The sequence below is a fragment of the Psammomys obesus genome, unplaced genomic scaffold (assembly GCF_907164565.1).
Source record: "Psammomys obesus unplaced genomic scaffold, mPsaObe1.curated_primary_1811, whole genome shotgun sequence".
Lineage (NCBI taxonomy): Eukaryota > Metazoa > Chordata > Mammalia > Rodentia > Muridae > Psammomys > Psammomys obesus.
The window spans coordinates 3565233-3587509 of NW_026590663.1; the positions used below are offsets into that span (position 1 = coordinate 3565233).

The following is a 22277-nucleotide window of genomic DNA, read 5'->3' on the forward strand; positions in this document are numbered from 1 at the left end:
GATAGATAGATAGATAGATAGATAGATAGATAGATAGATAGATAGATGAAATTCTGTGCTCTTCTTTCCCAGACCAGTGCTTGTGCATTCTCCATCTCTATTTGTGACTATAAACTCTAATGGCATGTCCACTTCTGGCATGTCCACTTTTTAAAAGGCAATTCGATGACCAGTCATGCACATGCTTTTAGAAACAGACTGCAGACTCTGCTTTTTCTGGGAGTTGGTTACAGCACAAAGGCAGCTCTTACTCAGCCCATCAGGTTGCAGGGCAGAGAGGGTTACAGGTTCCCCCTCCAGCTGCTGACTTACCATGTCAATGACTTTCAGGTGGCCATATGAAAAGACAATAGCATTGGGTGGATTTGCAACTGGCAGAAGGAATGCAAATGAGGTACAAAGCGTAGAAGGCAGCAAAATATGAAGAGGGTTCACATGAATGGCTTCAGCCTGTTGTAAAAGAAAAAAAAAATAAAATTAAAAATAAATAAAAAATGCTGATGGCAGGCTCCAAACGTGAAAATGAACAAACTTACTGTAACATAGTTTTCTAGATGAAATCTAAGAGCGTAAAATTATGCATTATTTATTATGTTTCAGAGCATTTTAAGAAAAGTGTCTCTCTTGTTTATATGGTAATTATTATGTATTTAACCTTTTATATTAAATTCATTTAGAAAGCAAAGTATCACTTATTTCAGAAACTATGAATTTGTTATGTAATTGGTGTTCTGCACATACGCGATATGTTATATAATACAGTATCTTTGTATATACCTAAGCATTTTAGAATAGTATAAGATGTCTAGTATAGCTCCAAATAACAGATGTTGTCACCAAGGCCAGAGACACCGAAAGAAATTGGCGAGCACACTGCTGGCATGTGAGAGCAGGGAAAGCTCAGTGCCTGTGGCTCTAGAGATTTCAGTGAAACACAGTATTTCTGTGACAAATATAAAAGCCTTAGTGATCATTACTGAAGGAGAGTTGTTATTATCTGAAACTCATCGCATAATTTCTAACTGTTTCATTTTGTTAAATAAAAACAGAAAGTAGAAAGCCACGACAACATTTTGCCCTTGATTTCTTGCCAGTAAGCAATTAATAAGCAGTCTATATTTTCTTTTCTAATTTGAGGCAGTGACTCAAGTATCTGAGCAAGTAACCCGGTAAAGTAGCTTGAAAGCATTTTCAGAAAGAACCACCTTTCTTTATGACAATTCTTAAAGTCTGTTCTTTTTCACTCTATCCAGCAGGGTATTAAAGCAGATGGTGAGACTCGTAGCCGAACTTTGGGCAGAGTGCAAGGAATCTTATGGAAGAAGGGGGAGATAGAAAGACCTGGAGAGGACAGGAGCTCCACAAGGAGAGCAACAGAACCAAAAAATCTGAGCCCAGGGATCTTTTCTGAGACTTATACTCCAAACAAGGACCATGCATGGAGATAAACTAGAACCCTTGCACAGATGTAGCCAATGGCAGCTCAGTCTCCAAGTGGGTACCCTAATAAGGGGATCAGGAACTGTCTCTGCCATAAACTCAGTGGCTGACTCTTTGATCACCTCCCCCTGATGGGGGAGTAGCCTTACCAGGCCACAGAAGAAGACAGTGCAGCCAGTCCTGATGAGACATGATAGGGTCTGGAAGGGGAGGAGGACTTCCCCTATCAGTGGAATGGGGAAGGGGAATGGGAGTAGAAGAGGGAGAGAGGGTGGGATTGAAAGGGGAAAAGGGAGGGAGCTACAGCTGGAATACAAAATGAATAAATTGGAATAAATAAATAAATAAATAAATAAATAAATAAATAAATAAATAAATAAGTGAAAAAAAAAAAAAACAAACTCATTGAAAAAAAAAGTCTGTTCTTTTCACCAAATAACCCACTCGAATCAGAAAAACATTTTACTCAAAGCTAATCCTTAAAATTGCTATGGTACATAAAAGAGAGAGAGAGTTTTCCTCTCTCTTAGCAAATTTGTCAAAGTTATTTCCTGGGCAGCAAAGAATTGTCTAAGATATTTAAGCCTCAAGGTTAAGACTGTCTCCTCTTCATCTGCACATCTTTTATAGGAGATGCTTCTCAGAAACTTAGAAACACTGTTCTAGAAGGAGATATTTCAAAGCGCCAGAAATTATTGAATTATCCTGAAGCTACAATGGAGCCAGAGTGAATTCATTTATCTGCAAATGAAAACAAACCAAAAACCTGGACATGTGGAAGGTAAATTGTTTACTAAATATTATGCTACTTGAATGTGAAACAGAGCTCCCTTGAGCATGGGTCATCTTAGACAAAGACCATATAAGTTGCTTATAGAGATCCATTTGGGTCAAAAGAAACTCCATACCACAGAATGAGAACTTGCAATGAGAACAACAACAAAATGTACTGTAGAGAAAATATGTATAAATATAATACTCACCAAGGGAGATAATATTGGGAAAAGAATAGTGATGGTAGCTGGGTTGCTGGCTACCTCCGTCAAAGAGGTGACAATCAAAGAAGATATCAGAATTATTAGCCAAACTGGTAATGAACCTAAAGGAGATAATTTACTTCCTATCCAGCTAGATAGTCCTGATACCTACAAAACAAATTGACAGTATTTATTACTCAGAAAATTCACTTTAATGAAGCACAATTAAAGCAGCACATACACATTTACTGAGTTTCTGAAATATCATTTCCTTTTTTCTTGTGTTTTGGTAAATATGCGTAGTTTTGATACGGACAAGTTTTCAGATTATTTCAGTACTATCATCATGCTTTAAGAAGTGTAAATTGTCTCCCCATACTTTAATCAATTGTTTTGTAATCTTCTGTAATTAACATAGGTAAATGTCGTAATAAGTCATGATGGACTATAGGGCTTTAAGAGAAGGGAAGACCCTTTCTCCTCTTCTTACTCCTAAACTGTACTTTCAGAGGCAAGAACTTTCAATTGTTATTAGCTATTCACACTGACATTTAGGTATTAATATAGATATTATCCAAAATAATATTGTAATTATGCTATTTAAAAAAAATTTCAACATGGAACATTTATTTATTAATTTCCACACATGTTACTTGAGGATAGTCTTTTCTTATACCATTCACCATATATATTTTTTGGCTCTTAATTCCCCATTACATAGCAAGACTTTTAGTTAAATCAATATTTAATATTTACTGCTGTAATTATGTAAATATTGTTCATTGTTGAGCCACTTAACCATCTAAGATTATATTTACTTTCTGTGTTTTTTCAAGAAAACATTATTTTGTTTGCTTAGTTTTCTAAGCAGCTATCACCAATTCATTAATATCTTCAAACTATTTGGAGACCTACCTACAAGCAAACAAACACATGAAGTTTGTTTTGTTCATGTTCCCTCAAGATGTCTGTCCTGAAATAGACACCCTACCTCCATCTGGACCAGATTTGTGTTAAACCTACTCAGCTGTTCTTCTGGGCTCCCTCTAGTCTCATCACTGCTGTGGGCTAAGCCTTCCTCCATTCCACTCACTTGGAAGAATATGTCCTCTCCTATGTGCTGAGATGGATGGATGAAAGGCACATTTGGGCTGGTCTCTACAGCTCTGAACATTCTTCTTTCTTCTCACACTATTTTCCTAGATCTGGTTTCTAAAATTCTAGTCTTGAAACCATTGCCGAAATTGGTCAGCAATGTTAAGTCATTAATCTATTTCCTGTGCCTTCCAGTGGTTTCTTTGGATTGCTGGCATACTGATCTTTGGTTTATTAGATTCAGTCCAAAAAAATTGCCTGCACTCTGATTAATCACTTTTTAAATTGTTTTTCCCACTAAAGAGGAATAGTCTACCTTTTGTGAAATAATTCTTATGACAAACTAGGCTAGGCCTTTTAAAAAGTTTTGACTCTAAGCAGTAAATTCAGTTCCAAAGTGAATACAAACATCACAGACTTGGGCGCTGTGTATCAGTTGTATTGTGCATTGTTTTGATTCATATACAAATAATCCACCATTTCATTCATTTGCATTTTAGTGTGTCTGTGTGTGTACAAGTGCATGCCATGTTTGTTTCTATGTATGTAGGCCTATGTTTGTGTGTGTATGTGTAGAAGCCTGAAGCTGATGTCAAGAGTCTTCCTAGATTGCTCTTCATGCTATTTTTTGAGGCAAGTTCTCTCAATTGAACCCACTGAAATGGCTAATCTGATAGCTATATGCTCTGCAATTACAGATGGCCACCTCACCCACCAGACATTTACATGGGTCCTGAGAATTTTAACTCTGTTCTCTGAAGTTGTAGAGGAAGCATTTTATCCAGTGAACCATATATGAATATGAATATTAGCTTTATGGATTCATGTATATGGATATAGCTGTTAGAAGTCCAAGAGACAGATTCCTAGAATATGAATAAAGAGTGTGTTGTTTTTTTCTAAGTCTGGTTGAGATGTGAGAGGAACGTACCATTTGTTTGTGATCCTCTCTGGAACCCACCTAAAGATTCTGAGCTCTACAATGTGGAATCTTCATGAATTCCTGCAGCATGAATATCTTTATAGCTGAAAATCTCAAAGGCCTCAATTCTGAGAAAGTCCTTGTGTTATCTTTAGAAACATCCTTTTCTCTTTTTAAACAGACTCTTAAGTTTTTAAACCAATGCACTAGCTTTATCTTTTACAAGTTTATTTTTATTTAAATTATAATTACATCATTTCCCACCTTGCCCTCTCTCTAGTCCTTCCAATGTTCCTCCATTCCCTCGAAAAGTTATGCCCTCCTTTTCCTTATTATTGTTATGCGCAAATACACTCACACACGTGAATGTGAATGCATATGTAAATTCAAGCTCCTGTGTTGCTTATGTGTGTTCTAGAGCTGACCATATGGTATTAGACAACCATCACTTTTAAGGGTTTACTTTCTTTTACCCTTTTATTGTATTTCTGAAATATATTTGATTTTACTTTCAACATTGTTGCTGAGTTTTAAGTACAAACATAGTATCATAGTTCTATTTTAGAGACTTTCTGATTATTTTATAAATGACATTTAATTTCATGTCTTTGCTCTTTCGAATATCTCTGAAGCACCAATGACAAAATTTGAAGTGTCCTTTGCTTTGTGCATTTTCTTCACTTTTTCCTTGATCCATTCTTTTCGATTTTATATTTCATTTTTCTGTGTTTGGTTATTGTACCTGAGGTTCCTCCAGATATCTGGTGACTCTTGAATATCTATTCATTTTTATTTAAAAAGACCATACAATGGTGAATTAAAGCTCTCGGTAATATAAGGATTCCCGAGGGAGGGCTGTGTTTCAATGTTGCTACAGAATAAAGCTCAAAAGTCTGTATGGCCATTCATAAGTGAGGATGGTATTTGAGGGAATCACATAATCGTGCAAGCTTTCTAAACTATCTTTACTATCCAGCTCTGGTTACTCCCATGCTTACAAAATTAACTGTTGCTTCCAATTTTTTGCCTTTTCGGGATATTGTTGCTATGTCTACTAATTTCTTGTGGACTCTTTCATTTTCTGGCTTACATAATTTATCTACTTGCACAAAACCATTTACTCCTAATATGTTTTTTTTTTTATCTTATATGGTTTTTGACCATCTTTTGTCTGTTATTGACTGTGATATGCCGTTTTTATCTTTAAAGACTGATTTTTTGTCATTATTATTTATTATTATTCTGTTCTTGAGAGCATAGGGATATTTGAGAAAGCAGTATTTAATCTTTCGCAGTTATCTTAGAAAAAAATCCATCTGGAATGTGTAAAAATCAACAGAAATTACATATTCATTGCTAAGAACTGGAAAGTGTCTATCTCTTTGTGAGACATCAATCATGTTGAATCAAATCAGGAGCATTTAAGAGAGAGGTCACAGCATGAGATGAATAACACATAATTGCTTTCTCATTTTTTTTTCAAGTTGAAGTATTTCCTGGCTTGAGACATTTGCCAGACAAATTACAACTTGAACCAAAAGTTTTTCAAGTGTCTACTGGTATTTTGTAAAACCAATTTCTAGGGTCATTTTTTTTTTCATATTTGTGTTAGACTTTTTTTTTTTTTTCCAGGAATCTGATGACCATAGTTTAGTTACTCAGGAGCAGATTTTTCTAGAAATTCTTGCAGAATGCAGATTCCAGTTGCTAGGATTTTTATAATGAATTAGTCCTCCCTCCATGATTTCCTTAAGCCTTCCACTGAGAGAGCCATGTTCATCAGACTAAACCACACCTTTTCATTTCCTCAGATTTGGCTGTTCTAGGGTCTGGTCGATGCTTTAAAAGCCACTTTGTCTAGAGTCCAGTCTAGACGTATTCTGAGGAGAGATGAGCAAAATTCTTATGAATACCAGACTTTCTTTCCTCATAGTTCAAATCAGCAGACATAAAGATGACAGTTATTTATTCTGAGAATCCAGATCTCACTACTGTTGAAATAGTAGAAAGGAAAATTGTTATTGTCTTATATTTCTACCATTTCTATCTGGACAGATTATGAGGCAAGGCAAATCTAAGCCTAAAAACAGTTTTGCAAAAGGCTCTCTGAATTGAGATGATTTTAAGACTTACAGCTATTACTAAATCCTATTGCTAAAAGCTCAAAATCTAAATACTTTACAGAGACTGGTAATGAAATCAGAAGCAAATAGTATTCTCCCAACAAACTATCAAGAGGAAACGATAGCACTTTGTCCTGAGACTTGTTAAAAATTAAATACATAAAAATAACTTCTAAGAAGCCAGGAGACTTGTCATAATTCCTCCCTAGCCACTCCCCTGTCTGTGACTGGGTGTGGAAATTGATGTGAATCAGCTCTGAATATTTAATAAAATGCCATGAAACCCATGAGTGACTGGTGTGTAGTCAAACAAAAGAAAAGGAATATTTTTTTTTCCTCTTTTAAAAGAAATTTTTTTAGAGCTTCATACATTAGATACATACTGTTATCTACACCACTTCTAAGCCTCCCTCCTCAAACTTCTTCCATGTCTCCCCTCCTAAATTCATGGTCTATTCTTTAAGTACATATTATAGTACACACACGTATCTATACACCTATTGAGTTCATTAGATGTTGTTTGTGTGTACATGTGTCCATGAATTTTTAGAGAAGATACTCTTCTTTTAGGAAAGCTACAATGACCAGGGCTATTAGAAGGGATAACAGCTTGCTTTGCATGAGCTGGTGGATACAGATCAATGAAACAGGCAACTGTCTCACTCTTGATGTTTTCATTTCTTCCTTACAATGAATTTACTAGATTAGAAACTGTCACATTAAATTGGCTGGATTTCACTCACTAGATATATTTAACTATGACACTGTTTTTCAGTCTTCTTATTTGACAATGGTAGAATCATGACTTATTGAAACCCAAGATCCATGCACCTTCCTATGAAATAAGGTCAAAGTATAAGCAAACAAGCAAATAAACATGTTCCATTAGGAATCAGTCTCTTGAATGTAAGTTTTTGCTCGTAGTAAGCTACTCTCCTAATATAATTTCAGAGATTAAGACTTTTAATCTTCTTTGCATTGTTTTTTGTTGTGCTGGAACACCATGACATTATGTTTATGCTTATAGCCTGTGAAAGTTCTTGAACTATGAACTCACCTCATCTGTGTGGGAGGTTGCCTGGCTATTGAATTCTGCATTATTAAAATGAGAGGATAAAGGTGAATGTGCCCAAAGCTTGAACGTGCCTGTGCTCTTCTTTTCAACAGTCTAGTTAATTACTAAATATCTTACACAGTGTGCGTTACCTGACAGCCATCTGCCAGGGCAAAGCCTCCGCCCACCAGAATGGCTATGTCCCACGGCATGAATGACTGGAACTCTTTCCAAGTAATCAGGGGAGTGTAATCAAAAGCAACTGCAAAACAAAAATCCTACAGTTACATATTGTTTAAAATAAGACAATATTAGCATTTCATCAGTGTCCTGAATAGTCATTTTGCAATCTTGCAATATTCGGATACTGTTCTCAAGGCAGAGATTTGACCTAGACTTTGAGTTTACACTAACCTTAGGTGGAATATTACAGTGATTAAAAATCTCACAACTTTGGGGCTGGAGAAATGGCTCAGCAGTTAAAAACATTGGCTGATTTTCCAGAGAACCCAGGTGCAATTTTCAGCACCTACATGGTGGCTCACAACTGTCTGTACCTCCAGTTTCATGAGGTCTGGTGCCCTCTTCTGGACTCTTACAGGCATGATGGACCCAGATTGTGCATATAAATACTTGTAAGGGAAACAATCCTACACCTAAAATTTAAAAAAAGCTTCAATAATAAACTTTTAAAAAGTAATTTGGACAAATCTTTCAAACAGTACTTAAGATTTATTTAGAAAAGTTACTATGATATTGTCATTTGCAATACCATACATTCATTGGCTCATCTTTCTATCATCTTCCTATTGGATAGTGCACTGAAGTCTGAGCTACAATCACCCGAGAAAAGAGACTCAATTAAGAATTACCTTGATTGGTGTGGCCTTGGGTGTGTCAGTGAGGGACTGACCCAGACAACTGTGTGTCATACCATTTCATGTGATGAGCCCCTGGCTTTTATAAGAGTAGAGGAAGCTTTACAATCGTGAATGCATTTGTGTATTTCTGCTCTTGACAGTGGATGTGATATGACTGAAGTTCCTTCCTTGATAACTGTCCAATGATGGACTGTACCCCAGGACTGTAAGCCAAATGATCCTTCCCCACCCCCTCATATTGTTTTGTTGTCAGGCTATTTATGCCAGCAACCACTATGAAACTAGGACATTCACTTTTCTTTTTTATGTCAAATGCTGGTAATACCCCATGTTTCCTCGATAGCATCAGCACAGAATTTTAATTATCGACTTAAGTTCATTTAGTTTTTAAAAATTTTTTAGTCATAAAGGGAATCAAGATTCTGGTTGGAAGATTATTCAAAATTCAAAACTGAATGTTGGAGTAGTTTTCAAGAATGATTATGCTCATAAAGCAATTACCATAAAGAGTTTTCCTCATATATTTCCATCAACATGGTAAATTAATTTAGGAGTGCATTATAGTCTTTTAAAATTTGTATGTTACATGTGTCCTCTCTACACAGTGAGGTTATAGAACACTATTAAGCTTCCTTTATACTCTCTCTTCCAGCTCCAAAGCAAACCTTTAACTGATGACTGAAAATGAGCTACCACGTTTTCTACTTGGATCAAGGTCATATGTATTGTTGCAATGCAGATATCTTTGAAATGTGTCAGTCACAGTTTAACATGTCCTCCCTGTCACCTGTATTGCGTGCTGGGTTTATCCAGGAGAAAAACTGTGAAATAATGAGGGTACAGAGAGAACTTGATAGCGTCAAGGATCTCTCTTAAGGGCAGTATCAGACTAAGAACCAAGGAGGCTGAAGCAAACCCCTTCTTTCTCAGTACTTGCTACCGCTGAGTGCTAGGGCTTTAAGTATAGTGCCTGAAGGTTCTAGAGCCGTGGTTCTCAACTTCCCTAACGCTGCAACCCTATAACACAGTTTCTCATGTTGTGATAACCCCCAATCATAAAATTATTTCGGTTGCTACTTCGTAACTGTAATTCTGCTATTGTTACAAATTGTAATGTAAATATCTGATATGCAGGATATCTGATAGATAATGTGACTCCTGTGAAAGGGTCATTCAACCCACGGGCTGAAAACCACTGTTCTAGGGTCTCAGAGGAACCACTGTTATAGATTTGACATATCTCTATAACAAACATTGATATATCCTAACCTCACAAATAATGGAACAATTTTATTTTTGCAGTATGCTGCTCATTTATATCATGTCCCCCAAATCTGAAATATTTGTCATTTACAGATGACTTAAGAGTTCAGCTGGATCAATCCAACTATAGAACTCCTAGTTTCACTCCAGCAAAAACAGACAAACAAACAAAAACCCACTCAGCTGTGTTTTCCAACTATTACAACCCATGTACCCTGTGTATAGGAATACATGAATATAGGGGAATAGGTCCAGAGCTGATGTGAACATAAAGCACAGCCATGAATGAATCCTGTGTAAGAAATACATGTTGGAGAATGTATGCTTCCAGACATGTGTCCATGGGCTGTTAGTTAAGTGACTGCTTCCACTGAATAACTTTTCCAATTGTGCTCAGTTTTTATATACATGGGAACTTGTTTTCTTCTTCTTCAGGGATTTCTGTGAAACTGGAAGTGATATTTCCCATGAAATCCATCCTTTTCTATATCCTCAGAACTTACTACCAAGGCCTCATCAAGAACAAGTAACTCATGAACTCTTGTTTCCTTCATAGTTAATATTCTGATCTTGGCAGGGGAGGTGGCATCTGTAACACAGCAGCTGGGTATAAAAGAAAATATACTTTTCACTTCTGTGGACTCTCGTGAGTCTCCCTGTAGGTGGACATAAATGCTGGCTGAACAGGGGGTTCTGGGTGTAAGTGAGAAATGATAAAATAGGGGTTGTGCTGGTGTGGCTATTTTTAATATTGTGTGTCGAAACTGAAGCAGATGGAACTTTGATTTCTTAAACAGATCTTCTATAAATTCAGTGTTCAATATGATACTTAACCAATTTCTCCTGTAGATGTAGTTTTTGTCAATTTCTTCGCTGGAATTACAAAGAAAAGTAGTCCTGTAACTAAAGCAACAGTTGAATCTGTAACAAAACCAGGGTACCTGAAAAATATAAACAAATGTGTGCATTAAAGTTGGCACGAAGAACCTATATGACCAATGATGTCAGTGAATTATGTCAATAATAATGAAGTAGAAGTGACAACATAGAGAGTTTACTCTGTTCTCATTTTAAGACATATCGACTTCCAGTAAAGTGACGTAACTTGTAAGGACCAATTATTTCAGGATGTATTCTTAATAATTCAATACATTTTACATGTTGTCAATATTGCAAATACCGATGCTACTTTGTCAGACCAAGAGAGTAAAATTTTCAGGTAAACTTTCAGATTTGTTAACCAATATCCTCTTTGAAATACTGCTTTTTATTCTGATGTCAAGAAACTGATCTTGAAACAGTTGCTGGAGTTTGGCAAAGCCCCATGTAACTGATTTTTAATGTCCTTCTATTGAGTTAAGCGAGACATGCTGTTGCTAGTGTCCTCTCAAACTACTCTATAAGCTGTGAAAGCAAATTGATCAGGCTTCTAGGATGAGGCACCTGCTTCTGCAGTGGGTACCAGACATTCAAACAAAGGAAATCGACCCATTCCATGCTTTGCCCTCTAGAAATTTAAGAAGATCAATTCTCAGGCTGGCTTATGAGATGCTCACAACTGATCACTGTACAGATGGACCAAGAGTGGCCAGACCATCCTAGCAAAAGGACAGGTTCCCGGAAGCCTCCGCAGTTAGGAGGCACCTGGCGATTATACAAATGAAACAGAAACAAATAATTAGAATACAGCTTTAGCTGTCAGCTAAACTATGTGCTTTTTTTATGGCCTAAAGAAATGTGTACATCAAAGGCTTGTTTTTCCATCTTATATCGCAATATATTTATTTTCAGTGAAAGTGTCTATATTCTTGTACTTTATGTGTAAAAATCTAACTAATCAAGGAAGTACGTTATGCCTCTCAATTTGATACATATTTTTAAAGTGTAACTTAAATATGGACTTTCTTTTCTTGTTTACTAAAACCCTACAGTGGCATAATTATTTCTGAAAACCTGACCAATCCCTGAAACTACACTGTTTTCTTATTGTTCTATTCTAGTTGTAATTTCTGGCTAAGTTTTTGCCAAGCCGTGCCAGGTGTCATGTAACTGGATTTTGTTTTATATGAAAAGACATATTGAAATCAGTCCAGATTCAAGCAGATGGAATGAAAACATTAGGCGGCAGAAATAAATCTTAATATATCACAGCAGCTCTAGAAACCGTAGCTGCCTCAAACCTGCACAAAGTACACATATTCCACAGAATACATGCTTTAGACAAAGGTAGAAATTACAAGAAATATTTTCATTAAATGTATTAAATATAGTTGTTTCATTATTACTCTGAGTTTTGATTATTTATTAAATGGATTATCTCAGTACTCTAAGCTTTCAAGTTTATGTAACTTTTATTTGCCCCGTGATTGTTTTATTTATAGCTAAAGTTCATCCTCTTCCAAGCCCCTCCCACCTTTCCTATTGCTGTCTCTCACAATGCTATGTGATTGCAGAGCACCTGCTTTTAGAAAACTCTGCTTTCCTGCTGCTCACAAAATACCTCCTGAACTCTATTATCCTCCCATAAGAAAGAAAAAATAGATACTGAGGTACTGACTATCCTGTTGGGATTTTTCTCCTGGTTTTTTATTAGCTATTGTCTGATTCTATCTAGTTCTCAACACATTACTGTTGAGAAAGAGAGTCTTTACTTAATAAATAGTTAAGGGTTTTAAGGGGAAGCTGATTTATTTTTTAAATTTTTTTCTAAATCCTATTAGAAAAACATAAGAAGCTATTGTTCTATTAAACAATAGCTTCCTTTACATAAGTAGATAAGGCTTTTGTTTTGGAAGTCTCAAAATGAGAAGTTCTTTACCTAAAGGAATCAGAAGGCTCAAGTTGATCTTTTACAACATCTACCTCATGCTTTGCTTGAGGAAAGGAGGTCATAATGAATTTGAATTCATCCCTCACACCTTAAAAAAATATTAGCAACATCTATGAAAATGTCTATGAGGGAAGGTGCTGTCTCTTCCATGAGGCCAAAACAGCTGACTCAAGCAGCTTTGATTTGTGCTCCCAAACTACGTGGATTCTTGCTTAGGATGCAATACCAAAGGCCCAAGATGAAAGTTTTCTGGACCTAAGAACCAGAGTATATTTGTAAAAAATAGACTGAGAGCACAAGTCTCAAAACTAAACTCTATTGACATATAGAATGGCTAATTAAAAAAAAAAAAAGTTCTACAATTGTCCCCTCACTTCACAGGGCTCAGTAAGGGCTGCTAGAGCACCCAACTCTAAGAGGCAATGGTAATTCTGGCTTTAAACTCACTTGCTTCAAACTCATCTTTATCTACAAAATTGTGGCAGGGTCAATTTTGTAAGGAACCGTTTTTTGAAAAAACATGCAATGAAGAGAAAGAAAGAAAATTCTGAGCCCAATAAAATTTTCAGAAGCTATAACAGTGGCAAAAATCAGAGTATGATTCTGTGTATGTCAGATCACTAAGAGGCACTGTGTAGCATTTATTTCTCACAATAAAGATTCATTTAGCACTTTCAGTGGAAAAAAAACAACAGCAGTATTCTATGTGCTACTCTAAGTGAGAAGGCAGAGGCTTGCCAGGAATAAACAGACGGTTTGGGAGCACAGTCCAGGAGGGATGGCTCTCACAGGTACACGCCTAACCAGCTTAATTGTTCAGCCTAAGGTCTGACTTTGTCAAGAGGAAAAAGTCCAATGTATAGTGAACCCTGACTTTTATACAGGGCATGATATCTATCCTTTCTGCCTTCTTACCCTATACTCAATACCACACCCTCAGGAAGATTAGACATAAAAATATTATATTCTAAAGAAGTGAAACAAGAATCTCATGCTGTGTCACAACACAGAACAAAAAGGGCTTGCAGACTTCATGGGAATACTCACTTTGAAAACAGGACCGACCAACCAGTGACAAAGCCAGGATCCCTACTGAACCAGAGCAGAGCCATTATTATGAAGATTACCAAGGTCACGATTTCTTGATACCTGTAGAAAAACCCGCTGCTGTCATTTCTTACTTTCCAAACATTTGGGAAAACTCCGAGCTGTTGTCAAGCTAATCTTTTTTTATATGTTTATAATTAATAATTTTTCTGAATAGATAACCATTTCAATCACTCATTAAATAGTGAAGACTTTTATACTTAATTAAAAATTATGAAAAACATTCACATATTTTCAAATATTTATGTATGTGCATATATTTTATATTAGATATATGCTATATGCTCTTTTCAATATTACTAAAACATTTTTTAAAATTTTTTTATTAATTACACTTTATTCATTTTGTATCCCCCCATAAGCCCCTCCCTCCTCCCCTCCCGATCCCACCCTCCCTCCCCTTTCTGCATGCATGCCCCTCCCCAAGTCCACTGATAGGGGAGGTCCTCCTCTCCTTTCTAATCTTAGTCTATCAGTTCTCATCAAAAGTGGCTGCATTGTCCTCTACTGTGGCCTCAGGGGGAGGTGATCAACGAGCAGGCCAATCAGATTATGTCAGGCAGGAAACTTCCCAGAGACTCATACTCCAACCATGGACTATTCATGGAGATAACCTAGGACCCCTGCACAGATGTAGCCCATGACAGTTCAGTGTCCAAGTGGGTTACATAGTGATGTCAAGCTAATCTTAACAGACCATGGCATCTGTGGGAACTTGATGTTTTCTTATTTGAAAACACCAATGCTCTTTGAAAAGGCCCTTTCTCTTTCTCAGCTTTTCTAGCTTGTTGATATATATATATATATATATATATATATATATATATATATATATATAAAATGTGGGGCTATAATGGTTATTATTAGACCTAGGATTATCACAGTGATATTATTTAACCTGTTATCACAAATAATAAGACACAGACACCTGTTAGATTTATAATTGCCTTATTTACCTTGGACCAGGCAGGTATTTCACCTACACTGTCTCAGTATCCTCATGATTCATCTCCCAGCCACCAATCAATGCCATCCGCATTAACCCCCCAACTGGGCTACCTTTCATCCATAATCTTATAAATACTTGCTTTTTTTCTTCATCTGGGCCATTCCACGCCACTACTGGAGTCCTTCCTCCTGACCCACATGATTCCTTCTCCATGCTATCCCATCATGGCATCCTCCTTCTTCCTCACTTCCCTTCCATCTGTCTCCCGTGATTCTCTCTTGAACCCAAAAGTCCAGGAAACTTAGCCACGCCTACCTCATTCTACCATGCCCATGTATAGGCCATTTAATCAACCAATCAGGTATGTCTTAGGAAGGTTTATAAAACAAGGGCAGGTGTAGCCAGACCTTGAGGGTCAGTAACATGCATCAGACCAACCTCCAACAATTTCCCCTTTCTGTCTAACTAAAAGGCCATTTTTTTTTTACAGTAAGAATAATTATGAAACAAGTATAAAAACCAGTAGGTAAGAATAAATGGTCTGCGTGTGGTGTGGAAGTGTGTTTCTGTATGTGTGTGTATGTATGTATGTATACGTGTGTGTGTGTGTGTGTGTGTGTGTGTGTATGTGTGTGTGTACTCATGCATACTTTACCTCATTGGTCCAAGTTTTTCATATTCTTGCTTGATCACTTCAGCACAAGCTTTTTCTTTGACTGTTTTGGTTTTGCCACACTTGAACATCTCCGTAAAGCTGGAAAAGATAATAAAACTTTAGAGTTAAGGAAATTATTTCACCACCACCTCCCTTATGGAAGAAGAGTCTGTGAAGGCTTTATAAAATGGTTCTCTGCTGACACTGGGAATCCATGTCCTACGCCTGTGTCTCTGTCTCCTTCACTATTTTTTCCTTCTCTGCTTTGTCTGGCTTGCTCACCTCTAGATGTCCAATCTTTGCTTTCCTTTCCATGCTATCTTCTATCTACTGCTTCCCCTTTAAAGATCTTCTGTCCTACTTGCAGATTTCTATGTACCACCTGCCTTTATAACTCTCCATAGAATGACAATTATAAATACGTAGCATATACTTGATATTTATTTCCTTTAGAATATAATGTTCATCTTGAGGCTAACTACTGTGCATACGGAAGGTTCATCCTTTATGCGGAAGTGGAGGCCAGGACCAGGACAGTATCAGGGATGGTCTCTTTGACCCAGTGTCTCAGCATTGGCATACACTGTGAGAACTAGGCTTACCCACCCCATAACATTTCTGCTAAACTTATGAGGCACCTAGTGTCAGAGCCACCAACTCTCACAAAAGTGTTAAAGAGTTGACACTGGGGCATGAAATTCAAAATACTGAACTTAGACCCCAACCTAAGCTGCTCAAAGAAGTAAAAACAACTTTAGTCCTTTGTTTTTCTGTGAGATCCACCCTGCACCTTGCCCTAAAAGCAGAGTAGATAACCTCTGTGTGAACTTCCAACATGAAATACCACTCCTTTTCCCCTTTTAGCTGCTTGTTTTTGTAACCCCTTTTCACTGCTATTTTTTTTTCTTCATCCCAAAGTCTAAGGTCTTTAAGATTTTAAACAATTTTTGTGGGACATTACTCTAGACGTAATATTTTTATTTTATTCATTTATTTTTTATCCCTCTGGAGGAAGAAGGTGCCTCCAGAGAATCAGGTGCCTCCCAAGTGCTGGGGAGTAAGGGGGTGCACCACGGAGTTTCTGTGAGTTTTAAGCCATCCACCCCGGACACTGACAACCATCCTCACGCAAACAGGGATGCCTCTGTAATTAGACAGTTTCACTTACGATTAGTGAGGCACAAATGAAATTTTTGTTTCATTTAGCTTTCGGACTATTGCCAATCTCAAATTTTTATCCCTAATCACAAAATAAACATTATTATGTCAAGAAACAAGTCTGAGGACCACACAAGAACCACCTGTAGTCAAAGATAAAGCTTTTCCTCAGAAACGCCTTTCCCCTGTCTCAGCTGCGCTCTGTCCCTTTGGCTGCAGACAGTAAACAGTAGATGAAGCTGAATGTGCTTTGCTGCATCCAACAAAGGAACCGAGGAAGCATATGAGGACATGTCAACCTCTTTTCCACTGAAGTAAACGCAGAGGACTGATGGATGGGCTTCTGGGTGAGGGGCTGTTTATAAGGAGTGAATTAACTGTGCTAACAGCCAGAACACTAATCAGAATGTATGGTAGCCTGCCAGGGGAGTGGCAGCTAATTTCTGTTTGTCAGTCTAGAGCCTTTAGAGGTACATGCCTTGGCAAACTGAAAATGACTCTGAAAAATCAGTTTTAACATGAAACTACTGTGCCTAAGCAGAAGTGGGCAGCAAGAGGACTGTTTAAATAGAACACTGATCATGATCTATGGACTTTTCCTAATGAGTGTATTTCACAGGTTTTTTGTTTTGTTTGCTTGTTCGGTTGGTTGACTCCTCATTGGGAGCATATTCTGATAGTTCTTCCTTATATTAAAATAAAAATGGAGGTTGCATATGCATTTGTTTCAAGTCATTGAAAGCAGCAGCAAAGAATGAAAAAAAGCAATGGTCCAGTCTCTAAATAGTGTGTCCATGTCCACTGGCTCAGGATCGTTCTCCCTGCTTCCAGCCTTGCTACCTAAACAACTGAACCAGCCCCAAAAGCTTGGCTGTCCTGGGAGAGGCACTTCGTATGCAGCTGGCCTGTCACACTGAAGGCCACCTGCTGACGTCAGTGACATTCCACACATTTGCTTCAGCAGGGGGACAGCCACACGCTGCTCCCACAATCTGGATAGAACGTTTTTAAAACCATCAGTACTATCTTCCAACTACTAGCACAATTGGATGGTTAGGAGGAAAAAAAAAAAAAAAGAACAAGATGAAAATAAAGAAGGGGAAAATATTGGTCGTTACCTTGCTAGAGCAGGAAACCATGGTCCCAGATAAGACACCACACCCTACTATATTGTGTCAGTCTTCAAAAGTCGTGGTAGCTGAGAGTTCACCTCAGCGGTCTTAAGGAATAGTATGCTGCTTGATTCATAGGTCCTTAACATTATTTCACTATAAAAGTAAATCTTAAATATTTTATTATTCAGGAAAAAAACTCCATTTGTGAGACCACCTAATTCCCAATGGAGTGTTACATAAGTTGAAAGTGCGGGCTGTGTCTTAGCCTGGGTCCGTTGCCCTTTGTGGGTTTATGGTGGTGTCGTTTCAGTCACTCCAACACTGAACGTAGCAAGCCGCCAGCTCCAGCCCTATGAAAGCAGTGCACCTGAACCATTTCGGAAGACAGAACTTAACGTGTCTGTGGACTTGGCGGTTCTTGATTGATCGGTATATCTTACTTTGGTTGCTGCATGTTCAGTTTGGACACCTAAATGTTAACATGATTCTGAAAGTGATCTCACCAAACTTACAGGTAAATTGTCTTGTTTACAGTGGAAGCTACCGAGACTAATGATGATTGGTGCAATTTGCAGAGATTACTCATCTGTCCTGTGAGGAGCTGGTGTTATTCCTTGTGGTGGTTTGAATAATAATGGTCCTCATAGACTCATATCTTTGAAAACTTAGTTGCCAGGGAGTGGAACTCTTTTAAAGACTTAGAAGGATTAAGAGGTGTGGCCTTTTGGAGAAAATATGTCACTGGGGGTGGTCTTTAAAATCTCAACAGCCCATGTCAGGTCCAATCTCTCTCTCTCTCTGCTTTAAGATCAGATATAGCACTCATCTGTGTCTCTAGCACCTTGTGTGCCACCATGTTGCCTATGATGTTGATGATGGACTAACCTCTAAAACTGTAGGCAAGGCCTTAATGAAATGATTTCTTTGATAAGAGTGCCTTGGTCACAACAATACACACACACATTATTTATTTATTTATTTTGTCACTTTTTTTGAAGGCATTAACAACTGTGTAGCTAGCATGAATCAGGGAACCCTTCATGTTAACAGTTGAAAGTAACTTGATAATCTAAGAACACTCATCCTAAAAAGCACAGGACCATGGCTTCACACAACTCTACTGTGATAGTTGGATTGGGGCTACAATGTAAAGAGTTCCTTATGTCTTCCTGAGAAGTTACTATATCACTGGTTTACAATTTGAAGGGCACCCACTTAGAACTATAGTTTATAGACTCCACCAGTGCCAACGTGGTTTAATTACTTCAGCCTGTCCAAAGAGTTGTGTTTACTTATGGTAATATTTTGAGTATAAGAAACATGGAAACAAATGTATAGCATAGGGGGGAAAGAGCACTGGATATGGTGCTAAAAGCATGAGGTATATAGACGCCTTTATCACATTAGAGTAAAATGTCTGCTTACTTGAATCCTAAGTAAAGCCAGTGAAGCCAGATCCAGGACAAGAGTAGAAGAATAATAGAAATCGGGAAGGAAAACGAAAACCAGGATCCAAAGTTGAGGCAGCGACACTCGGGGTAGCGTCTGTATGAAAAAGAAAAACCATGTTAGGGAGGACAGACACCTGGGCTCTTCATGGACAGTCAGGAGGTTGGGAGCAGCAGTCTGCATCTCTCTGTGCCTCCAGCAGAGACGGCTGTCCGGGAGGGCACTCACGGTCCACGCATTAACCAGCATTCCCTTTTTTATCTCCTGCCCTCATTCTGTAACCATATAATTATACTACACCCGCACACAAGTAGGAGGACTGTGTTTTAGTGTTTGTTCTTTTAAGTCAACCTCTAATGGAATACTTGTGAGAAATGCCCATTGCTGCAGCTCAGACTCGTTAGATACAAAATAAAGAAGTGTGCAGGAAGGGGTGTGTTTTGTTGTTACTGTTCAAATCCTCAGATTAGAAATGAGCAAAAGACTGATCAGCTGGGCTGGGGACAGGTGGAAATGACAAGAAGTCATTATTGGTTGCCATGCCCCATTGGTAATTGGCATCTTAATGCCTAGGAGGAACTTGGACTTGGCTCAGACTCTCTTCTGCTTAGTTTTTGGTTTCTTTTACCAAAAGCATGGTACCATCTTGGCTATAGGAGAGGTCATTCTACCTAAATTTGAGCTCAGTCTAATGAAACAACTCTGAAGCAGAGGAAAATAGTAAAATATTCTGTGTAAGACATCTGATTTTTCTTTATCTCCAAGTTATTTTACTTTCAAATTAACAAAATAATGAAACATCAGCAATTAAATATGCTTAGATAATGAACACCTTTTTTGGTGACCTTATATTCATTACTTTTAAATATAGTCTAAACACTAAATAAATTATCATATCACAGTCATTGTATAAGTACAGAGGAACATCAGAAAGTTTGAAAAATAATTGGCTTTGATTGTTTTTTCTTAATGTGATAACAAAAGAGTTGGAAATCTAAATATACATAAAAATCAAAAACCTATTTTTAGTTCTTTTGAAATGACAAAATATAGAAAGCTTGTGAAAATAAAGATTTTCAGTTTTTTTTTTTTTTAATAGTTTAATAGGAAATTGCATAGCAATTTCCTCTGAATTAAAGTATAACTTTCTGGAAGGAGGCGGAACGTTCATGAGACTCAACAAGGCACACAAGTCTAGGAAGTTGAACCTAAATCACAACCCTAACCCCCACCAAGGTTATAATCAGGAAACGATTGCCATGAGGAGGCTCTGTGGTGAGCGAAGGAATGAAGGAAAGATGGCGGATATGAAAATGGAGTAGTGAGCCACTAGAGGATAAAGTCCTGTCATTTCCCACAGTTTACTTATGGATACATACGGAACACACTATAGTGAGGGAATAGGCCTGGCACGGGAAAACAAGCTCTGCATGACCTTGCTCATCTGTGGAACCTAGAAATGTGGAGCTAATAGAATTTGAGAGCAGAACAGTGGTTCCCAGAGGTCGGGCCAGTAGGCAGGAGGGCCATAGATGTTTAAGCTGCAGTTGGCTAAGAGAAGAAACACATTCTGGTGCTCCATTTTATGATTGGCTTGCTACCAGTAACAACAGTCATTAAGGGGAATGATTTGAATATGTCACTACAAAGAGTGATAAATATTTGAGGTGCTTGCCCTAATTTGAACCATAAAACTGTGTTGAAGTGTAACTTTGTATGCCATAAACGTAAATACGTTTTAATATATCAATTCAAAATTTTAGTTGATGGTGGTAAAGATAAAAAGAAAGCAATTTATAATTGTTTTTTAATCATAAATGGATAAAGGGTAAGCAATTAGGATCAAATTTCATTTGTCTGAATGTCAATCAGTTCCCAGTTTTCCCAGCAGTACTTGTGAAAGGTCCTCCCTCATCTGTGAGTTTAAGAATAAATTTTTAGAATTCAGTTAGGAGTTATGCTGGCTTAGTAAAGTAGCAACTGTAGGTTATTCTCCAAGACCCATGACTTCACTAACCCCAAGTAGTTGGATACGTTTCCAGCACCAGGTGTGACTTGTTAAGTGGCCTCAAGTCCAATTAGAGAGCTGTTGGTTACCTCCAAGGTATGCGTGCCACTAAAAATTATTTTTCTTACAGAACAGCCCCAATTGGTTAGCCAATACATGATCAGCCCTGAAACAATATGTGTACAAGTAGCATAATATGTATTTATATATTTAGGAATTTTTAATGTTTATATTATATAATCAATATATTTGATACATGTTATATATGATTAAAGAAATAGGAATAATGAATTTGAATGGGTAAGTGGGAAAGTTTGAAGGAAGGAAAGGAAAGGGAGAAAATGATGTGACTAAATATTTTAATTTCAAGAACATTTTAAAGGATCTGTTTTTTCTCTAATGTGTATTTTTTGGTGTTTTGTCAAGAATTAGATGATTGTGGGTGGATGGACTTATGTCCATCAGTCATATTCCACTGACCAGTGACTCTGTTTTTGTTTTTGCACCTTTTTTTTCCCTTTTTTTTTTTTTTTCTGTGACTGTAGTATAGCTTGAGATCAGGTATGGTGATACCTGCAGCGATGTTTTAGTTGTTGTTCAGAACAGCTTAGTCTGTTTAGAATCTTTTGTGATTCCATATGAATTTTAAGATTTTCAAAAAATTCTGCAAATAGTTGCATTGGAATTTTTTTTTAGTTAAGATGGTGAAGTGTGAGCGACAGGCTGGCTGGGGAAACAGGTCATTAGGGGAGCAGATTTAGAATAACTTCACATGTACTTTAGTTTTCCAAGTGATCATGTTTGATAGACTTTTATATACATGAGTCTAGAGCTCAGTGGAAGGGACAAAGATGGAGTTCTAAAATGGGAATCCATGACACACAGGCAGGATTCTAAGCTAGGGAGGTGGGATTGGTTAGGGATGACATGGAGATTTAGATGGCGAGCTGAATCTCAGTGCGTGCCTAGGCTTGCCTTGTTCTAAGAGGTCAGGAAGAGGTGGAGGAATGAGCAGCTAGGCTAAGAACTTTCAGGTCTAATAAAAATATCCTGAGCATGGCATCACGCTTCTGTCTCAGAGGGAGAATTGCTAAGTCTTCGGAGCTAAGTGTGCTATTCAAGGTCAGGGATTGTGCGGTCAGTGGGATTTTCAACCCGGAAGTTTTAATTTAAAACAAAGCTGTTTATTGCTAAATCACTGTGTTGTCAACTACAGGTCGCAGCTGAACATGGAAAGTTCTGTGTATATCA

General features: G+C 37.5%; 1 protein-coding gene across 1 annotated transcript in view; it reads right to left on the reverse strand.

Annotated features, from left to right (window-relative positions):
• Slc13a1 (solute carrier family 13 member 1) overlaps positions 1 to 22277 on the reverse strand; it is a 78179-nt gene that overhangs the window by 2092 nt on the left and 53810 nt on the right. Inside the window, exons 8-14 of the mRNA XM_055608136.1 lie at positions 18995 to 19114; positions 15297 to 15395; positions 13633 to 13734; positions 10590 to 10696; positions 7764 to 7873; positions 2424 to 2585; positions 313 to 450 (exon numbers count right to left, since the gene is read on the reverse strand). Coding sequence (XP_055464111.1) covers positions 313 to 450; positions 2424 to 2585; positions 7764 to 7873; positions 10590 to 10696; positions 13633 to 13734; positions 15297 to 15395; positions 18995 to 19114 — 838 coding nt within the window. The remainder of the gene's footprint in view (positions 1 to 312; positions 451 to 2423; positions 2586 to 7763; positions 7874 to 10589; positions 10697 to 13632; positions 13735 to 15296; positions 15396 to 18994; positions 19115 to 22277) is intronic.